At 43.0% G+C, this 22,025-nt stretch overlaps 1 protein-coding gene across 2 annotated transcripts in view; it reads right to left on the minus strand.

Annotated features, from left to right (window-relative positions):
* Positions 1-415: 415 nt before the first annotated feature.
* Positions 416-22,025, minus strand: part of lztr1 (leucine zipper like post translational regulator 1) — an 87,470-nt gene continuing 65,860 nt past the window's right edge. For both annotated transcript variants that reach the window (XM_069933735.1, XM_069933734.1), the window contains 6 exons: positions 14,164-14,320; positions 12,314-12,440; positions 11,363-11,512; positions 8,548-8,653; positions 6,482-6,562; positions 416-2,051 (listed from right to left, as the gene is read on the minus strand). In XM_069933735.1, the coding sequence (XP_069789836.1) occupies positions 1,935-2,051; positions 6,482-6,562; positions 8,548-8,653; positions 11,363-11,512; positions 12,314-12,440; positions 14,164-14,320 (738 nt within the window). In that variant the 3' untranslated portion in view covers positions 416-1,934. The remainder of the gene's footprint in view (positions 2,052-6,481; positions 6,563-8,547; positions 8,654-11,362; positions 11,513-12,313; positions 12,441-14,163; positions 14,321-22,025) is intronic.

Genomic DNA, 22,025 nt, shown 5'->3' on the forward strand with positions numbered 1-22,025 from the left:
GATTCAGATACTCATCTCTTAACTTCTTTCCTCCTCGACAGTCATGGTCAGATGAAGGTAACTCTCATCCAGGGTGACTCCATTTTCTCTGTGGGATAGGATCTGGATTGTGTTTGTACTACAGCTTCAAACGATACAACTGATGTCAGATGGTCATGCAGGTTACTGTACATTGAAGTCACACTGATAGAATGTGCTGAGTATTTTGGTCCCAGGTTATTGGCTAAGCTCTTGTTCAATTTTATGGCAGCTTAACAAAGTTTGGTTCCTTAAATAATCTGATTTTGGCAGGAAACCACCTGTAGCCCAGGTTCTCCCTAATTCCACACAAAAGGTCACAACAGCAGCTTATTTTATGGTTTCCACAAATAGTGCACAAATGAGTTTTTTGAGGCAAAATAAACAGAATCCTGCATTAATGAGCATTCAAAGTTTACTTCATACATAAACATCACAATTCATGAGTTATACATTTTCATTGCACATATAATCAATACAAAAGTTAATTTACTGTAAACCTTGGAATACATTTGGTTCAGTCCAGACTCCTCTCTCTTACATCCGCTCTGCTGAAACAGTTTTGGCAATGAACCTCAGAGATGAGTAGTATTGAAGTGGTGAGGCTATGATGACCTCCGACTGTTACAGAGCATATACAAGTAGGATTGCAATAACTGGACGTTCTTCAAGTCAATTCAGAGTCTACTTTGGAATTACATTGTGCTATTATGTCAAGTTGCAAATGCAATTAAATGGCAACTTGAAAATTCGAAACATTAAGTGCTGGTTATCTTGTCTCCCCTCTCACCCTCTTCCCAAGTCCAACAGCGAGGCACAATTCAAACTAGTGCTGACGAATTTAGCTCTGAAAGTTTCAGGAAATTTCACTCAAGTGAAAAGGGCACGATTTAATGAAAGGACTTGTACCACAATTCACAGAAAATGTGGCACAGACTGAGAGCTCATTGTTGCATACTGTTATAACCAGGGAAAACTTGGTGATACTGTGCCTCACTTTTGTGTGGTGAACAATGAATAATCTTTTTATCCGATGTCACATTGAGCAATGATAAAGATTTTAAATAGTGCTTTTTCTGGCCAGGGCAAAAATGCAATGCAAAATAATAGAAATAAAACCTAGTTTTATAAATCCCAATTTGTAGCTGGGAAGGGAACTAGAAGGCAAATGCCCATTCATATATTTATTCCACTATTAGAATGTCAATCAAATCTGTAGCACTGACATAGTTTTCTATTGCAACAGTTATGATAATCAACGCCATGGCTCATTCAATTTTTGATGATAATATCTGCCAAGGGTGATGCTTAGCAAGAACCAAAATTTTAATGGCATCAAATTCAATTGCAAGTATTTGTTTACATAGTGTTAATAAAGTTATGTGCTCTACTGATATCAAGGAATATCCTGTATCCTCGCTCAATGCCTCACACTATCGTCTAAATGTGGAGAACTTGATAAACTCTTAACTACTCAAAAATTATCCACCGAGACCAATTTGCAAACCTATGAACCCCGAGTGTTACCTTGGAAACCTGGCGATTCTTGCTATTCATAACTTTATAAACTTATATATTTAACAAATATCTTTGTTTTAAATTGATTACATTTCGCAAGTCATCACATGGATGAGTGCTGATACTTGCCCTGAAGTCACTTACCAAATGCTTCTTTTTGGAAAGTAGTAAAATTGCTTGCTCCTTTAATCCATTTGAACCAGCAAACAAAAAATTGGACAGCAATATATTCTTCTTCCAACAAAATACCAGATTCAAATGCAGTTCAAAATAGCCTTAGCACTACCTAACTGACCTACTCAAAATAAAACTGTCCTTTAATAAATAAACAACAATTCATCTGCATCAGAGAGCGAAGTTCCCAAAATGTTTTGAGAATCAGTGTTCAAAATTAATTGTCACATATCTGAGCCCAGCTCTGCACACTGCTTGTCTGAAATATGATTGGCTAATGACTCGATGATGTCGAGAAGCAAGGCTTGGCTTAGGGATCGCAGATTGGGCAACTTGGAAACCTTGGATGGAAGAAAAAAAATGGATTTAAAAGGTATTAGGAACTTTCAAGATGGTTAGGCAAGCTTTTAAATGAAATTATTCTTACAGCAATATTTGGAAAGATTCACTGCCAAACTGTAGCATCAACTGTCCATTTTAATAACAGTAATTGGTTGTAACTCAGATGGTAGACTTCAAGTAATGACCAAAGATTCAGAGCCATCCAGAAGATCTTCATGACAAAATCAGTTTGCTTATCCTCCAGGTGATTCTGGAGGGAATCCAAAATTAACTGTAGGAGTGACAAGAGCAGCTAGCTATGAGTGGATAGATCAGAAGGGAATCAGATGAGGACCTGATTGATTCAGGGATAGAAATTGGAGTAGGATGGGATGGCAAACAACAATCATTCCTCTTGGCCTGCAAGGAATGGCAAAATAAATCACAATAACTTTGTGATTTCAAATTTTGTAACAGCGTTTTCAAATCTGAAATTAGAGGAAAGATGGTTATTGATTTGGATGAATGGTGATAGATTGGAAGACAAGAGGCGATGAGAAATTGGAGATGGAATTTAGTTTGCAAGGTCAGAGGAGTCAAGGTTGGGTATGAATCCAGCAGAAGGACAAATAGATATTCCGTGCGGTGCACACACTTCCCCTTCCTTTGGCAAAGTAAAGCACAGTGTTTTTATGCTATCCTGAATATTTCTCACAAAGTCAAATTTCTGTCAGATTCATCAAACACCCTTACTTTTATTTCCAGGCTGCAAGATTCCTGATCAAAGCAAGGACATTTGTTCAGAGTCAAGGATCCAAACTTAAGGAGAAACATTAACTGTTCCCTTTGCTTCTCGTAAACATGTTTAATTGCAATGCATTTTTCTTTTGGGGTACCAGGCTGGTAACATGGCCGTCACGACCATCTGTTCTTGGGAAAATTCCTCGAACTTTTAGTGATATGAAAGACCAAACAATAGGCCACAAAGAAAGAATAAGGTGGAAGAACAGCAGCAATTAAATATTATGCCTGCGTGTTACTTTTTTTGCAGGATTGCAAAAGCTCAGTGACAAAATATGATGCTGTCAAATCAAATTGAATCAAACATTTTAAGGTTGACATCACACAAACACACACCCTGAGAAGGTATTTCAGGTAAGAAAACATTAAATTGCCTGATCATGAAGTAAAGCAGGACTTTATGTATCGTTGAAGCTTTCAGTTTTATAATTGTAGTTTTATTGCAGCTGTAGTAATATCACATGAAACAGACATACAAAAATATCTGTAATACATTGTCACTGCACAAATCCAATGAGGTCCTTTGATCAGGCAACAGGACCCAAAAAAAGGATGAAATCCCAATATTCACGAATTTTCTTTTCGCATCCTGTACCATGTATGCCAGTTACATTTTTTCCACTTGTAGAAAATAGTGAACATAACCTATTTAAGCCCAAGTTGTCAGATTTTCGTTTCAAAGTTTGCAGCATTTTATCACAAACATTGTAGCATTTTATTGTAGTGCAAGTTTACCTTGTAGTCTACTCTGTTAGATACTCAGCAATACATCTTCTTGGGCCCCTTCTCAAAGCACCTTGCCTTGTTCACATTGTTTTGAATGCAGTTTCAAACTTACGGAAATGCTAAGTCAGAAGGACATTGCATATGTGCTCCTTTGCCTCTGCTACATGACATGAACCGAAGTACATTCTCACTGACATGGTTTGCAATTCCATTTGCATTTTCCTTGGTAATTTTGTTGCATTGCATGCAACTTTGGACATGTTTTATAGTATCTACACACATTTCCTGGTGAAATCCCACCCACTGGGAAATTGATTTGGTCATCCCCTAACATAGAGAGAATTCCATCATATCTTACACAAATAATGACATAAACTGGCAGTTAATTTGTTTAACAACAGGAACTGGATCAAAAAGTCAAGGTTTACACCACACAGTTCAACAAAGTCATGCTGTAAGTCGTGAAACCTGTTTGACCGTAAAGTTTCATAATGGTCATCTTTACATCCAATAACAGCCATAATTTCAAATGACCAAAAATAAAATGTTGAAGTGTTGCTCCTTCAAGCCGTGGGCAAGACTTGAGCCAAGGTTTGTTTTTTTGGTCATTCTGGCCTGATTCTGCTTCTCGACTCCTCTGACCAATTGCAGCTGGATCCTCCCTCCAATTTCCCTCTTCTTCACTTTGATTTCCTGCACCCCCCCCCCCCCCTATTATTTTCTCTCATTCCTGTTGCAGGCTGTTGGTGCAGTGTAACATCAGTTTGTGGAAAATGCACAGGCTGGACTTTAAGGCCCGAAGAGTGTGCAGGGCACATGCTTCCAATAAGCAAGGATGGCTTGGTTTCCAGTTTTTTTGGGTTCACTTCAGCTCTAATGGGCCAAATAAGTATGTGATCCAATTTCTCGGCACAACTGTTTGAATCCTAAGCAAATGCGTCTGCAAAAACAACCTGCCATGAAAGTTGCTTAAGCATGCTGGACAATTGATTAATTTACTTCAATTTGCTGATTTCATTTACTGACAGCAGTTTCAGACCAAAATGGGTACAGGTAGAAAAGTCTCAACTTGTACGCTGCTCATACCGAATAGTGTATTCATTTGGCACCTGAAGCAAGACTTCAGTCAGGTGTTAATACAAGTGGAATATTGTTCACACCAGAGATCATGACAAAGCGGGCAATGCAGAGTTAATCTTTTCAGGTAGCAATCAACACAAGTGGTTTTAATGTGCTGCTGCATTGTATCAGAGCTAGAGCTACCACAAATCTACAACTCTGTTTTAGCTTGAGCTGCCTGAGAGGCAGACCAGAGGATTAACATTGAAACAGAGGGGAACTGTTGAACCCAACTGTGGCCAAAGGTTTCTGGAATTATTTGGATCGTGACCATTGTGATGGTCCTTCTGGACTGACCCACGTCTGGGCTTGGGAAGTATTGTGAAAGTCACTCGAGACTTGGTTCCCCCACAAAAGGAAAATGGGAGTTGTGACCACCGCTCGTCTGAAAAGACGCTCGCTCTGGAAGCAACTCGATCAGGCTTCATGAGTTTTCTGAAGTCTGTCACCCGGTCTCTCCCACCTCATTCATAATCACCTCTTTTCATCAATTTAAGAGTCTTCGTGTAAACATTGGATGTCTCAAAATGACTTTGGAAAAACTTTTCAGAATTGTGCCTAAACTGTAAAGGTTTGGGTATTTACATACACACAAGCGGACGCACACACACGTATATTTGCGCATAGTTGGGGGTTAAGTTTAGATAAGGTGTTATATTATTGGTAATTAATAAATAATAAATATTATTTTAAATATAACACTGGAGATTTTCTATTGCTGCTGTTTGAAACGCAACAGGAGCAAAAGACTTCAAATTTCTATCACAAAAAAAGTATGTGTGGGCGAGGGAGGAAAAAAATACTGTTTTCTGACAGCTACATTCAGACTCTCAGAATCAATACCATTGCATCACAGTGCGAAACGTTTTCTTGCACATTATCAGAGTAGGACAAAGTCACATTAGTTACAACAAACCCAGATGAGGTCTTTGACCATCTTCAAGAACATTCAAATGTTCAAATAGCCATTAATCAATGTAACAGTGAATATTTGCCACATTAGGCAGAATAAAGTAAGTGACTTTTTGCGATCACATGGCTTTCCACTGCATTCTGTACTATATTCTAACTGTGCACAATAGTAGGGATGGGTCCTCAGTGTTGGGGTTCTGTTAATGTTGTTTTGGGGATGCTGCATGAAGGCATGTTTGAGCATCTCAAGTATGTTGTATCCCTTCTGCCTCATTAGTGCTGTGCAGCCACACGCATTAACTTCGGTTGATTCAATGGGCATGCAAATTTAGCCATGAGCTCTGGATCAGCTTCAGCTAAAAAAGGGCAGCTGCACAGAGAGCACTACACACAAGGGTGAAGAAATCAGTCTGAGTCAATGAAGTTTTGGGAAAAGTGGGAGTAGGAAGAAGACAAGCAGGGAGCATGAGCACCCTGAAGATGGTGGTGTGGTTGACAGATGGGCAAGTGCTCAAGGAGAGCATTGAGAATATCATGCTCAACTCAAACCAAGTAACTAGTAAGCAATGAAAAGCTTCATTCCCAGAAGTTGGTGAGAGCCAAATGGGAAGAATTCAGATTTTCCCCTTAAGTTACGGGAAGTTTCAAAAATAGATGCTGGGACGGCAGTCAGAAAAGCACAATTGAGAGATGCAATGGAAGGTTTCAAACCAATCTCAACCATATTGTTGTTGCAAGGTAATGTATATAGCAATTAGAGCAGAGAAACATCCATTGAAAATTTGTTAGAGAATTTCACAATCTGTCCACAAATGAGAGGCGCCGAGTGCTAGAGCCAAGTTGGTACGAAAGGACAGCAGTGTCCCATGGAGCCAAACAGGATCCTACCTACCTTGGTGAAGTGATGCACAATAATGTGGAGGCAGTGTTTCTTCATGTCCAAAGCCTGAGTCTTATCAGCTGCTTCCAGAATCTGAAGAGAAAGCGAAAGGGTTTACATTAACTTACTACCTTTAATGGTAATTTTGTTGACTGAGCCTTAAGGGACCAATTTAAGGAAACATCTAAGAATAATTTTAAAAAAGTTGAGAAAATGTTTTCAAATAACTTTTGAAGCTGGAATTTAGAGAGATTATGGAAGTCAAGGACACACCAATTGGAATAATGAAATTGGGAGGCAAGTAAGCATTGTGAATGATGGACACAATTAAAATGTATGCAAGTGGGTGATGTGTTAAGTCCTTTTTGTTGTGAATGTGGAAAAAAATAAAAAGCTGGGCAATCGAGAAAAACAGGGTGGTTTTAATGAGAGATTTTATCCTCCATTCTAATAAACGGCAGTGCTGCAAACTGTGTGGACACGGGAGAGCAGAGACGCAGCGTGGTCTGAAGGGTCCACCCAATTCTGGCGGCTCTGTATCGGCATTAAACAGCCAGCAAATGTTTGTAAACTAAGATCCTGAAACCATGGGTCTCTTCCCAAGATGTGCCTGGCTTCTGCCACGAGGGTTGCAGATTCCGGGGGGAGCAGCAACTGGCACAAGGCACCAGTAATGGGGAGAACACCCCAGGTCGAGAAGGAGAAGCAGGGCGTCGGACAGCAAGGGTTTCAGTGGCTGAGGGACCCACACAGGCTGCAGGTGACTTGCGGTCGGGGGACCCACATGGGCTGCAGGAGACTGGCTCATTGCGGCCAGGATTCAAGAGGGTGCTGAGGGCAAGAGGGCCTCATACACTGAAAGCTTCCTGATCATGTCGGAGGTTTGGTTCTTGAGTTCGGGTTGTTGATGTATCGAATGGTAGACTGTGTGGCTGAAGAGGCTGCGGGAGTGCTGAACGTGAATCCATGGACACTCAGTTACTCTGAAGGGACACGCTTTTGCTTCTCTTTCTCTCGTACTGTGAGGGGAACCGGGTGACATGAATGACGACACTTTGTCTGGCTTACAGCAGGCAGAAGGGAATTTCGTGTCATATTACATGTTCTGTTCCATTACAACAATAGAGGAATCTTGAATCTTCGACAAGTAGATTACTTTCTGTTTGAAATGTGATTTATTTCTCGAATGTATTTATAATAATGTGCTTATTTTATTTAAAATTAAGTAAGAACATACCAATCAAGTGAGACAGTAATATTTTGTATGTGCTCTAACTAGGTTCTAGTTATGGAACAGTCATCAAACACACTCCAAGAATGAAAATGTTGCAGTTAATCATAGGAAGGTACAAAAGATTTTCCTGAAAGAGAAACCAAATTTGATTATAATTCAATTTGCTGCAAAGTCTGACACACAAATGAGCCTTAATCATTTTAGGAACACCAACTATTTCATCATGCAATTCTAATTTAAACCAAGTCTGGGAGTTCAGAAGAATGAGTGGGGACCTTATAGAAGCATTTTCAGTGTTGAAAAACCAGGACCGATTAGATGTGGGCATAGGTGTTTCCCATGGTAGGGGAGTCAAGGACAAGAAGGCACAACTTCAGGATTGAAGGGCACCCATTTAGAACAGAGGTGCAGAGGAATTTCTTTAGCCAGAGAGTGGTGAACCTCTGGAATTCGCTGCTACAGGGAGCCGTGGAGGCCAGGTCGATGGATAAGTATCTGACTCGACAGGGCGAATGGCCTATTTCTGCTCCTAAATCTTATGGTCTTATTTGAGGACAATACGTTGAATTGTGAGAAGGGCAGTGCTTTAAAACCACCTCCACTTTACACCGCTGAACAGTCACTTTGCTAAAACAACTAAAAAAGTGTTTAAATCTCATAATGTACACAGAAAATTCTCATTTCCATGCAGAAAAACTCAGGCAAACCATAGATCATTTCATCAAGGTAAATATAATAAATAAATGCAATGTTAAATGCAATTTCCTGACTAAAATTCACTTGAAACTTGATTGAAGAGGTGTACGATAGCACACTTACAGCAAGAACAGAATAAACAAGTTACCTGCAGTACGTTCTCCACAGTCACATTCATTTCCAGGTTCTGCTTACAATATGCTTGCAGTCTATTGTTTGTGAAGCCATAATAATAAGGCGCTGAAAACAAATATCTGTAAGAGTGGCGTTAAGGAAACCTGTCTTACAATGAAATTGGGGTTCATGAGTAGACAAATATAATTTGGGCCACAGTTTATCACACAGTGAAATCAGCCATTTCTGCTCCTTGGTTTTCTGGGGTTTAAAAAATATTTTTTGAGACTGGCAAGACCAGCACTCATTGCTCATCTCCATCTGCCCTTGAGAAATTGGCAGCAAGTCCAATTCTTTCTTTTCCAATCTTTTTATTATTATTATAATTTATAAACACATACAGTTCAAAGAGATATGAAAAATACATAGTAAATAACGAATTAATACAGTCTCCCAATCGGGAGACTACGACTGTTTTAGAGGATATATTATATTCAAAATTCCCTCCAAAAGGTGTGATATCTAAATTATATAATATAATTACAAAAATAAATTCTGGGACTTTTGGAAAGTTTAAAAATGATTGGGAAAGAGAACTCAACCTTCATATTTCCAATGAAAATTGGAATAAAATTCTGCGACTGGTAAACTCCTCTTCTCTATGTGCAAAACATTCACTGATACAGTTTAAAGTTGTTCATAGAGCTCATATGTCTAAAGATAAACTCCATTGCTTTTATTTTCATATCGATCCTATATGTGATAAATGTCAATTAGAAATAGCTTCCCTTACACATATGTTTTGGTCCTGTCCCTCTTTACAGAATTATTGGAAGGAAATTTTTTCCATTATATCTACCGTTTTGAATATTGATTTACAACCACATCCCATTACTGCAATTTTTGGATTACCTATGATAGATTTGACTTATTTATCTCTTCCTGCGGATCGTATGATTGCTTTTCTTACACTAATGGCTAGAAGATCTATACTATTGAATTGGAAAGAGGTTAATCCTCCCACTGTTTTCCAATGGTTTACCCAAACTATACTATGTTTAAATTTAGAGAAAATTAGAAACTCTGTCTATGAATCCCCTTCTAAGTTTGAGATAACCTGGCGACCATTTATTCAATATTTTCATTTGTGGTGAGTTGATCTGGCTCTGTTTTCTTTTTATGATTATGTATGATAATTGGGCTGTTAGATGAGATCGGAGTGATCGGCGTGGTTTAGCGATATCGGTAGGTTTTTTTTTAAAGTTTTTAATTCAAATTTGTTTTTTCTTCCTTGTGGGGTTTTTTTTCTCTTTTTTTAATATATTTTTATTAATTATATCATTTTTTTTTAGAGATAGTTCATACTCTAAACTGATCTAAAAATTTTTTTTATGATATATTTTTATTCTGCAATATTATTGTCCAATTCTAAAAGTGCTGATGGTGAAGGGTAGGGAGCTGCAAGATTTACACCCTGTGAGGGTGCAAGGATGGTGGCACATTTCCAAGCCTGCATGACTTGAAAGGAAGGCCACATCTGATGGTGTGCCAATGAACGTGCTGCTCCTGACCTGCTTGATGAGCTGAGAATGTAGAGTTGGTGTGAATGCACAAGTTGCTTGATGGTTAAAGGGTTATTGGCAGCATCCGCTGCTCTTTATCCTCCTTAAGCCACTAAAATACAGCTTTAATTTCATGTCCATTTTCCCACTTTCCTCTCTACCACACCCTCATCTGCCAGTCTTTCCTGGCAATTCTACCCACCACACCCCACAGCAGCATCTCAAACTAAACTTCCTGATACAAGGCAGTTTAGATTGAGATCCTACTCGTTCCACAAATTCAAAATATTCTCATCTTTACAACCCCTGTTCAAAACCTGGAAGAGTTTACGCAATATTTCCAACCAATGGGTCTCCTTGCTCATTCCATATCTAATATCTGCTTGGCACACATGTTTAGGAGTTTAGAATTCAGCCCTGTTGGTGTGTGGAAATACCAAAAGACAATAAATAAAGGTTAGTGGACAGAAATGATAGAGCTTTTCCTCAGCAGTGATTGTTCTTTATATATTAACTTAATTATTTTTGATTGTTCAACAGGTGTTAGCCAACTTATTCCTATTGATCGACATGGGCATCAATGGAAGTGAAATTGCACAATCTAAGACATAGAGATATGCAGGTCCACCTGTCCATTTTTAGTTATAATTAATTTTTTTTTTCCACCTCTTTCCCATCAGTTACTAGTCAAAGAAGGACCTAATGACATGCAAACCCATTTCTGCTTAAATTTTCTGCACGTTTCTTTGATTAAACCAGTGGTTCTCAACCTTTTTCTGTGATTAGTAAGGGACTGCTTAAGGTGGGATGTGGGTGGGAAGTGAAGGTTGAGAATCACTGCTCTAGATTCAATTGTTACTGAAATATTTTGCTTGAGAAAAATTGTCATTGGCTCATTTCCTTTGGAGTTATGAAACCGCGCACATAACGAATCAATTAGGGACGATTAAAACAGGGGTTCTCAACCTTTTTCTTTCCACCCACATCCCACCTTAAGCAATCCCTTACTAATCACAGAGCACCGATGGCATAGGGATTAAAGGTGGGATGTGGGTGGAAAGAAAAAGGTTGAGAACCACTGGATTAAACAATTCTAATCCATCCACTGGGGGAAAAAAAAACAGGCATAGCCACATTTTTTTAAAACGATGAACCACAGGCTTGAATCTGAATTTTATTATCCATTTTTGTTGCAAACTCCCACAATGCCATATTCTGCAGAGAAGATTCCCAGATAGAAGACAGAGGAGATGCTGTGTAAGCAAGCCTAGGGCCAAAGAAGGATACAAAGAGTCCTCTGGAGGCATGTTGACTTCACCATAGTAGACATAGCGAAGGAGCGATTCGAATGCTTGTCGACTTGGCACCATTTCACCAATGGAGATATTAACTTGTCCATCTTCAGGCATGAAAGACCGAAACATGGCTTCAAAATAACTAATAAACATGAAGAGATCAGTGATCAAAAGATGTTTACCGTCAGATCAAAGTTTCCAATACAAAAAGGAAAATAATTTGGGAGTGTGGTACAATTTAACTTGATTGGTTTGGAAAAGAATTTGGTTAAAATTTACATTATATCGTTAAATCTGCCAAGTGATAAATAAATGACAAGGATCAATTTTTATATTATTCGATTAAATGCAAGTTGTTTTTTTTAAAAAAAACCTACAGCATAGTAGCAGGTCCTTTCGGCCCATGTCCATGATATCCCATTAACCTACACCCCTGGTATATTTTCAAAGGATCAAACACAGACCCGTAGGTGGAGAGTGAAAGCCTGCCGTCCTTTGTTTCACCACTGATAGAGGCATTCTGCTGGTGCTATCGTGCTGCTGCACAGCTGTTCCAACATACATTTACAAGATGGAATTACTAGTAATTAATAATCCAGTTATCAGAATGTGGCAAAGTTAAACTGACCTTTAATTTTATGGGTTAATAAAAGTGCCATCCATGAATTAGGCTAATAGAAAAATGAAAGAGGAAAAGCAGTGTAATCTGAACTACTGCATTTTTCATTTGGAGATCCATAATGATTCAAATGTTATGCTGCTCCTGTTACAAATCTTAATGACCACAGGCAGCACCGGCAAGTGCTTTACCGATTCACACCTTCCTTTGATGACTTATTGGGATAACATTAAAACAGATCCCACCTCCTTTCTGAGCAGCATCCAAGAGGTGCAGTAGCTGCTTGCAAAGCAATGAACGGGGAAGTTAGCATATGAGACTAACCTGGACCGGGCAGCCAGTATTGCTTTATGGGCTGGCCTGGGGTGACCATCCAACAGCAGGGTTATGTCACAGAATTCCATGCCAGCTCCTTCCAGATAGCTCTTCATATCCTGGACTAAAGAGGTGCCTTATGGTAAATTAATAGAGAAGGTCAGGACATGGTAGCTGGTGAATTTAACCAACAATCAATATGGTACACCACAGGACAAAACATTTAACATTACAACATTCCCCTCCACCATCAGAATTCTGAACAGACAATGAACCTATGGACACTACCTCATTTTTTCTCTTCACCAGCCCCAAGTTAGCTATCTATTTATTTATTTAACTATTGTTTTTACGGAGATGTTATTTATAGTAATTGTGCACCCTGTTCTGCCAGATTTCATGACACACGTCCCTGACAATAAATCTGATCCTGAAGCACACGGCCAATTATTCAGCCCAAAAAAAAAATACATGGCAAATACTTCACACAAGTCTTTTCCCAACTCAACAGAGCTTTCTATTCCATTTTCCCCTCATGTGGTTTTTAGTGAATTTCCCTCGATAATTTTACTCACCTGAAATATTGTTTTAAATCAGATCTTGCCAGTTCTGGAGTGGATCATCCATCAGTAATGAGGGCTTAATTTTTCCCTTCTCCACCAGCACCATCGTATCGCATTTGTTTTATCTCTGCATTCACAGCTTTTATCTCCCTCTTTCACAGCAAGCATACCCTGTCATCTAATGACTTCCTTCTTTCCTTATCCACCCAGCAATTCAGGCCTCACCCCACCAGATATTTCCTTTGACCTCTCCATCCATCCTCTCATTTACAATTTAAAACAAGATTTTTGATATTTTTAAAAATTTCACATTTCAAGATCTGCTGTTTAATTTTCTTTTACTCCTTGTTGGTAGCAGATTCCACATCTTGATCTAGCCAAAGTTTTTTCAGAATTCCATTTGGAATTTCTTAGGGACTATCTTTATACATTTCACACTGTGTACTGAATTGTCCAGGGTTTGTTGCAATGCTTATTGTCCCTTCCTAACTGCCCTACAGCAGCTTTTCTGAACGGCAGTGAGGTAGTGTAAGATAGATCAGCTAGTTGAGTGATGTCATGTCAACAAGCTTGAACTTAACATTAGCAAAATTGAGGAGCTGATTGTGGACTTCAGGAAGGGAAACCAGGAGAACATGAACCAGTCCTCATCGAGGGGTCAGCAGCGGAGAGGGTCAAGAACTTCAAATTCCTGGGTGCCAACATCTTTGAAGATCTATCCTGGGGCCATGTCAATGCAATCAGGACAAAGGCTTGCCAGTGGCTATAATTTTTTAGGAGTTTGAAGAAATTTTGATATGTCAACAGACTCTTGCAAATTTCTACAGGTGTACTGTGGAGAGCATTCTGACTGCTTGCATCACTGTCCGGTACGGAGGTGCCAATGTACAGGACAAGGCTCAAGGCTACAGAGGGTTATGAATGTGGCCAGCAGTATCATGGCATTACTCTTCACTCCATTAAGGACATCTACAAGTGGCAGTATCTTAAGAAAGCAGCCTCTATCATTAAAGGGGCCTCACCACCCAGGCCATGACCTCGTCTCACTGCTACCATCAGGAAGGAGATACAGGAGCCTGAAGATGAACGCCCAACAGTACAAAAACTGCTTCTTCCCCTCCGCCATCGGATTTCTGAACACACAGATTAATTTATTTTTAAAAAGTAATTTATAGCGATTTTTACACTATAATGTTGCTGCAAAACAAAGAATTTCATGACCAATAAATTCCAATTCTTCTGAATAACCATCAGAAAGAACTGCATTTTAAATTTTTTTTAAAAAGCACAGATTACCTATGTCAACAGGCTGATCAGAATGTATCCGTGTTGGGGGCTGATGTTTCCTTCTTACAATCTCCACAATTAAACAAGTGGAAAGCTGCTCAAATTCTTTGGTCATGATCACTTGGTTGAAGTGTGATTCCTTCACCACAAAATTCAGACAGTATTCCTGTAATGAAAAGAAGCAACTTTGGCCTTTCCAAAGATGAAAACATTCTTGAGAGAACTACTGTGCATAATACAAATTACTTGCCTTCATTTAAAAAAAAAGCCCCATTACTGACAAAGGAAAAACTGATTTTACAATTGCACAGGTAGAAAAATCATCTCATAAAAATACATTTTATTAGAAGAGACAGCAAATACCAAAATTAAGCGGTTTCTATTTCAACTGTAACATTCAATTGCTAAGCTGAGAAAATTAAGAAAAGGGGCATTTATATTAGCCCCTTTCCACTGGAGTGAACTGGTCCCAGGAGTGAACTGGTCCAGTGGAAAAGGAACATTGTCCAAATGCCGGCGTCAAATGATGTCATTTCACGCCAGGGATTAACCGCCTCTAACCCGACTCATATCCCCAGCATTGATGGTGAGAGAAGGGATCGACACGATTGACAGGAAGGATATTAACTCAGAAGATGCGGAATCTATATGGGTAGAACTGAGGAATAGCAAGGGGAGGAAAACGTTAGTGGGGGTGGTATATACGCCTCCCCAAATAGTAATGTAGAGGTGAGGGAAGGCATAAAAAGAGAAATTAGAGAAGCGTGCAATAAGGGAACAGCTGTCATCACGGGAGACTTTAATTTACATATAGATTGGACTAGCCAAATTAGTAAAAATACTGAGGAAGAGGAATTCCTTGAATGTTTACGGGACGGTTATCTAGACCAATATGGCAAGGAACCAACTCGGGAGCAGGCCATTTTAGACTGGGTATTATACAATGAAAAGGGGCTAATCAGCAATCTTGTTGTACGAGGCCCTTTGGGTAGGAGTGATCACAATATGATCGAATTCTCACTCGACATGGAGAGTGAAGAAATTAAAACCAAGACTAAGGTCCTGAATTTAAATAAAGGGAATTATGATGGTATGAGACGGGAGTTGAGTAAGATTGATTGGGTGGTGTTTATGGGAGGGTTGACGGTGGATAGACAATGAAAAGCATTCACAGATCTAATGGAAGAATTGCAGAAATCGTTTTTACCGGTTTGGCATAAAAATAAACTAAAAAAGGTGACTCAACCGTGGATAAGAGACAGCATTAGGTCCAAAGGGAGAGCATATCAATTGGCCAAAAAAAGTACCAAATCCGAAGACTGGGAACAGTTCAAGATGCAGCAAAGGAAAACAAAGGGATTAATCAAGAGGGCAAAAATAAATTTAGAAAGTAAGCTTGCGGCAAACATAAAAAGCAACTGCAAAAGCTTTTATACATATGTCAAGAGGAAAAGATTGGTGAAATCCAGAGTAGGTCCCTTGGAATATATAATGGGGAATAAGGAAATGGCAGACCAATTAAATTCTTACTTTAGTTCTGTTTTCACAAGAGAGAATACAAATAACCTCCCAAGGATGTTGGGAAACAGAGACTAATGCAAGGGAGGAGCTGAAAGAAATCAGTATCTCTGAGGACATGGTCTTGGAGAAATTGAAGGCCGATAAATTCCAAAGGCCTGATAATCTACATCCTAGGTACCCTAGGAAGTGGACATTCAGATAGCAGATGCTTTAAGAATTATTTTCCAGAACTCAACAGACTCAGGATCAGTACCCATGGATTGGAGGGTAGCTAATGTTACCCCACTATTTAAAAAGGGGGGTAGAGAAAAAGCTGGGTGAGCCTTACATCAGTAGTGAGCACAATGATGGAATCCATTATTAAGGATGTCTTTTTTTTCTTTGGCTTGGCTTCGCGGACGAAGATTTATGGAGGGGGTAAAAAAGTCCACGTCAGCTGCAGGCTCGTTTGTGGCTGACAAGTCCGATGCGGGACAGGCAGACACGATTGCAGCGGTTGCAAGGGAAAATTGGTTGGTTGGGGTTGGGTGTTGGGTTTTTCCTCCTTTGCCTTTTGTCAGTGAGGTGGGCTCTGCGGTCTTCTTCAAAGGAGGTTGCTGCCTGCCAAACTGTGAGGCGCCAAGATGCACGGTTTGAGGCGTTATCAGCCCACTGGCGGTGGTCAATGTGGCAGGCACCAAGAGATTTCTTTAGGCAGTCCTTGTACCTTTTCTTTGGTGCACCTCTGTCACGGTGGCCAGTGGAGAGCTCGCCATATAACACGATCTTGGGAAGGCGATGGTCCTCCATTCTGGAGACGTGACCCATCCAGCGCAGCTGGATCTTCAGCAGCGTGGACTCGATGCTGTCGACCTCTGCCATCTCGAGTACTTCGACGTTAGGGGTGTAAGCGCTCCAATGGATGTTGAGGATGGAGCGGAGACAACGCTGGTGGAAGCGTTCTAGGAGCCGTAGGTGGTGCCAGTAGAGGACCCATGATTCTGAGCCGAACAGGAGTGTGGGTATGACAACGGCTCTGTATACGCTTATCTTTGTGAGGTTTTTCAGTTGGTTGTTTTTCCAGACTCTTTTGTGTAGTCTTCCAAAGGCGCTATTTGCCTTGGCGAGTCTGTTGTCTATCTCATTGTCGATCGTTGCATCTGATGAAATGGTGCAGCTGAGATAGGTAAACTGGTTGACCGTTTTGAGTTTTGTGTGCCCGATGGAGATGTGGGGGGGCTGGTAGTCATGGTGGGGAGCTAGCTGATGGAGGACCTCAGTTTTCTTCAGGCTGACTTCCAGGCCAAACATTTTGGCAGTTTCCGCAAAGCAGGACGTCAAGCGCTGAAGAGCTGGCTCTGAATGGGCAACTAAAGCAGCATCATCTGCAAAGAGTAGTTCACGGACAAGTTTCTCTTGTGTCTTGGTGTGAGCTTGCAGGCGCCTCAGATTGAAGAGACTGCCATCCGTGTGGTACCGGATGTAAACAGCGTCTTCATTGTTGGGGTCTTTCATGGCTTGGTTCAGCATCATGCTGAAGAAGATTGAAAAGAGGGTTGGTGCGAGAACACAGCCTTGCTTCACGCCACTGTTAATGGAGAAGGGTTCAGAGAGCTCATTGCTGTATCTGACCCGACCTTGTTGGTTTTCGTGCAGTTGGATAATCATGTTGAGGAACTTTGGGGGACATCCGATGCGCTCTAGTATTTGCCAAATCCCTTTCCTGCTCACGGTGTCGAAGGCTTTGGTGAGGTCAACAAAGGTGATGTAGAGTCCTTTGTTTTGTTCTCTGCACTTTTCTTGGAGCTGTCTGAGGGCAAAGACCATGTCAGTGGTTCCTCTGTTTGCGCGAAAGCCGCACTGTGATTCTGGGAGAATATTCTCGGCGACACTAGGTATTATTCTATTTAGTAGAATCCTAGCGAAGATTTTGCCTGCAATGGAGAGCAACGTGATTCCCCTGTAGTTTGAGCAGTCTGATTTCTCGCCTTTGTTTTTGTACAGGGTGATGATGGTGGCATCACGAAGATCCTGAGGCAGTTTACCTTGGTCCCAACAAAGCTTGAAAAACTCATGCAGTTTGGCATGCAGAGTTTTGCCGCCAGCCTTCCAGACTTCTGGGGGGATTCCATCCATACCTGCTGCTTTGCCACTTTTCAGTTGTTCGATTGCCTTATATGTCTCATCCAGGGTAGGAACCTCATCCAGCTCTAGCCTTAGGGGCTGTTGAGGGAGCTGGAGCAGGGCGGAATCTTGGACTGAGCGGTTGGCACTGAAAAGAGATTGGAAGTGTTCTGACCATCGGTTGAGGATGGAGATCTTGTCGCTGAGGAGGACTTTGCCGTCTGAGCTGCGCAGCGGGCTTTGGACTTGGGGTGAGGGGCCGTACACAGCCTTTAGAGCCTCGTAGAAACCCCTGAAGTCGCCAATGTCCGCGCTGAGCTGTGTTCGTTTGGCGAGGCTAGTCCACCACTCATTTTGGATCTCCCGGAGTTTGCGCTGAAGATGGATGCATGCGCGACGGAAGGCTTGTTTCTTCTCTGGACAGGACGGCTTTGTAAGGTGAGCCTGGTGGGCAGCTCGCTTCTTTGCCAGCAGCTCCTGGATTTCCTGGCTGTTTTCGTCAAACCAGTCCTTGTTTTTCCTGGAGGAGAAGCCCAGTACCTCTTCAGTGGATTGCAGTATGGTAGTCTTCAACTGATCCCAGAGGGTTTCAGGGGACGGGTCCGTGAGGCGGGTTGCAACGTCGAGCTTTGCTTTGAGGTTTGCCTGGAAGTTTCCTCTCGCTTCGTCTGACTGCAGGTTTCCAACATTGAACCTCTTTCTGGGGGCTTTATTGTTCCTGGGCTTTGGCTTGAAGTGAAGGTTGAGCTTGCAGCGAACCAGCCGGTGGTCAGTGTGGCATTCCGCGCTAGGCATGACCCTGGTGTGGAGCACATCTTGTTTGTCACTTTCTCGCACCAGGATGTAGTCCAGGAGGTGCCAGTGTTTGGATCGGGGATGCATCCAGGTGGTCTTAAGGCTGTCCCTCTGCTGAAAAAGGGTGTTTGTAATGACATGTCGCTGTTCTGTGCAGAGCTCCAACAGGAGGCGCCCATTGTCGTTGCACTTGCCGACGCCATGCTTGCCCAGGATTCCTGGCCAGGTTTCTGAGTCTTTGCCGACACGAGCGTTGAAGTCGCCCAGGATGACAACCTTGTCGGCTGTAGGGGTACGTTGGATGAGGTTGCGCAGGTCGGTGTAGAACTTGTTCTTTTCTGCTGGTTCCGCCTGGAGGGTTGGAGCATAGACACTGATGAGGGTGATGTGACGCTTGTTGTGAAGTGGGAGTCGCATGGACATGATTCGGTCCGAGAGGCCTGTCGGAAGGTTTTCGAGTTTGGAGGCAATGAAGCTCTTGACCATGAAGCCTACACCAGATAGGCGTCGTTCATCCGAAGGCTTGCCAGACCAGTAGAGTGTGTAGCCCGCGCCGCGTTCTTGGAGGCTGACTATATCTGCCAGGCGGACTTCACTGAGAGCGGCTATGTCGATGTCAAGTCTGAGGAGTTCATGTGCAATGAGGGCAGACCGACGTTCAGGTCGGTGGCTGTCAGCCTTGTCTAGCATGGTTCTGATGTTCCAGCATGCTGGCTTGAGTTTGTGAGCATCTTTTGAGGGGGAGGACGTGGAGGGGGAGGACGTGGAGGGGGAGGACGTGGAGGGGGAGGACGTGGAGGGGGAGGACGTGGAGGGGGAGGACGTGGAGGGGGAGGACGTGGACCTGTCCTCGGGCCTGCGCAAAGGAGCTTTTAGGTGGAGTGCAGTGCGCGCAGTACTGGCCCCACCCTTTACACCCATGGTTCGTGTGCCGTGGCCAAGCAAGCTGGGACGTGGCAGCGAGGTCCTTGGGTCGTAGGTTTTATATCGGAGTGGCCTTCTCCTATGCAGGTTTCTTACCCGGGCTGGAGGGGCCTGCCTCCCCTCCTAGGTCGGTCCATACTGCCCGGATCGGGGCCGAGGCCGCCGCAGTTCACCCTGTGCCTGGATTGGGGCCGCCGCCTCCCACTCTCTGCCCGGATCGGGGCCTTCGCCTGCCCCACTCGACCGAGGCCGGGGCCGCCGTCTCCCCCTTGCTCCTGCCCGGATCGGGGCTGCCGCCGTCTAGCCTTCGCCCGGACCGGGGCCGGGGCCGCTGCTGCTCTCCCTGTGCCCGGACTGGGGCCGCCGCCTCCCACTCCCTGTCCGGACCGAGGCCTCCGCCTGCCTCACTCGACCGAGGCCGGGGCCGCCGTCTCCCCCTTGCTCCTGCCCGTGTTGGGGCCGCCGCCGTCTACCCTTCGCCCGGACCGGGGCCGGGGCCGCTGCTGCTCTCCCTGTGCCTGGACTGGGGCCTCCGCCTGCCTCACACGACCGAGGCCGGGGCCGCCGTCTCCCCCTTGCTCCTGCCCGTATCGGGGCCGCCGCCGTCTACCCTTCGCCCGGACCGGGGCCCGGTCGAAATTAAAGTATTAAATTGTCAGGAAATACTGTAATGTATTTTACACTTCATTAGAGGGGACTGGGGTCCTCCGACTCAATTAAGGGATCAGCTCTCTGCGGCAGGATTTGGAGCGGGGTGGGGAGATAAATCGCCGGGCGGCATATAAAGACTGCTGTCGCTGGCCTCGGCTTCATGGCCACTATTAAGGATGTAATAACGGAGCATATGACTAGCAGAGAAGGGATCGGACAGAGTCAACATGGATTTACAAAAGATAAATCGTGCTTGACAAATCTATTGGAATTCTTTGAGATGGTGACAGGTAAAATAGATGGGGGAGAGCCAGTGGATGTGGTGTACCTGGACTTCCAAAAGGCCTTTGATAAGGTCCCACATAAATGACTGGCATGCAAAATCAAGGCTCATGGGATTGGGGGCAAGGTATTGATGTGGATTGAGAACTGGCTGGCAGATAGAAGACAGAGATTTGGGATAAACGGCTCGTTTTCTGAGTGGCAGGCGGTGACCAGTGGGGTGCCACAGGGATCTGTACTGGGACCCCAGCTTTTCACAATTTACATTAATGATCTGGATGAGGGGATTGGATGTGATATCTCCAAATTTGCAGACAACACTAAGCTAGGAGGAGTTGTGTGCTCTGAAGAGGGTGTCAGGAATCTCCAGTGTGATTTGGATAAATTGGGGGACTGGGCAGATACATGGCAAATGCACTACAATGTGGATAAATGTGAGGTTATCCACTTTGGTAATACAAACTGGAGGGCAGATTACTATTTGAATGGCAATAGATTGGGAGATGGGGAAGTGCAGAGAGACCTAGGGGGTTCTTGTGCACCAGTCACTGAAGTCGAGCATGCAGGTACAGCAGGCAGTTAAAAAGGCAAATGGTATATTGGCCTTCATATCAAGAGGGCTTGAGTATAGGAATAAGGATACCTTACTGCAGCTGTACAGAGCCTTGGTGAGACCACACCTGGAGTATTGTGTGCAGTTTTGGTCGCCTTATCTGAGGAAGGATGTTCTTGCAATGGAGAGAGTGCAAAGGCGATTCACCAGGCTGATACCTGGAATGGCAGGAATAACTTGTGAGGAAAGATCACGCAATTTGGGATTGTACTCGCTGGAGTTTAGAAGATTGAGAGGGGATCTCACAGAGACATAAAATTCTGGCAGGACTGGACAGAATGGATGCGGAAGGGAAGTTTCCAATGGTGGGGGACTCCAGAACCTGGGGCCATGGTTCGAGGATAACAGGCAAACCATTTAGGACTGAGATGAGGTGGAATTTCTTTACCCAGAGGGTGGTGAATCTGTGGAATTCATTGCCACAGAGGGCAGTAGAAGCAGGTTCATTGATTATATTTAAGAGGGAATTAAATATATTTCTTCAGTATAAGGGAATTAGGGGTTACGGAGAGAAGGCGGGGACGGGGTACTGAACTTTAAGATCAGCCATGATCTCATTGAATAGCGGAGCAGGCTCGAAGGGCCGAATGACCTACTCCTGCTCCTATCTTCTATGTTTTTATGTTTGCTGATGCCAGTGTGCTGATTAAACCAGTGGAAAAGGAACAGCAGAAAGTAACCTGTTTCCAGTGGAAGGTTGAACATTCCGATCCCTGGGGATGAGTTGTGTTCAGTGGAAAAGCAATTAGTGTCCCGGTTAAGGGTGGCCCAGTGGAAACGGCACAAAGAGCTTCCTATCCCGGGACACTGCACAGCCAATTAACTGGGATGCCAGTGGGAAAGGAGCAATTGATTATGCTGCCTTTCATAAGCTTTGCTTGTACCAAAGACTGCCACAGCTCCTGTATTTTTTCTTTCATCGATACATTCTTGTAGCACAAGAAACATCCCCACAAACACAGACGTGATAATAGCTCAACAG

Source organism: Narcine bancroftii, chromosome 4, assembly GCF_036971445.1.
Source record: "Narcine bancroftii isolate sNarBan1 chromosome 4, sNarBan1.hap1, whole genome shotgun sequence".
Taxonomy (NCBI): domain Eukaryota; kingdom Metazoa; phylum Chordata; class Chondrichthyes; order Torpediniformes; family Narcinidae; genus Narcine; species Narcine bancroftii.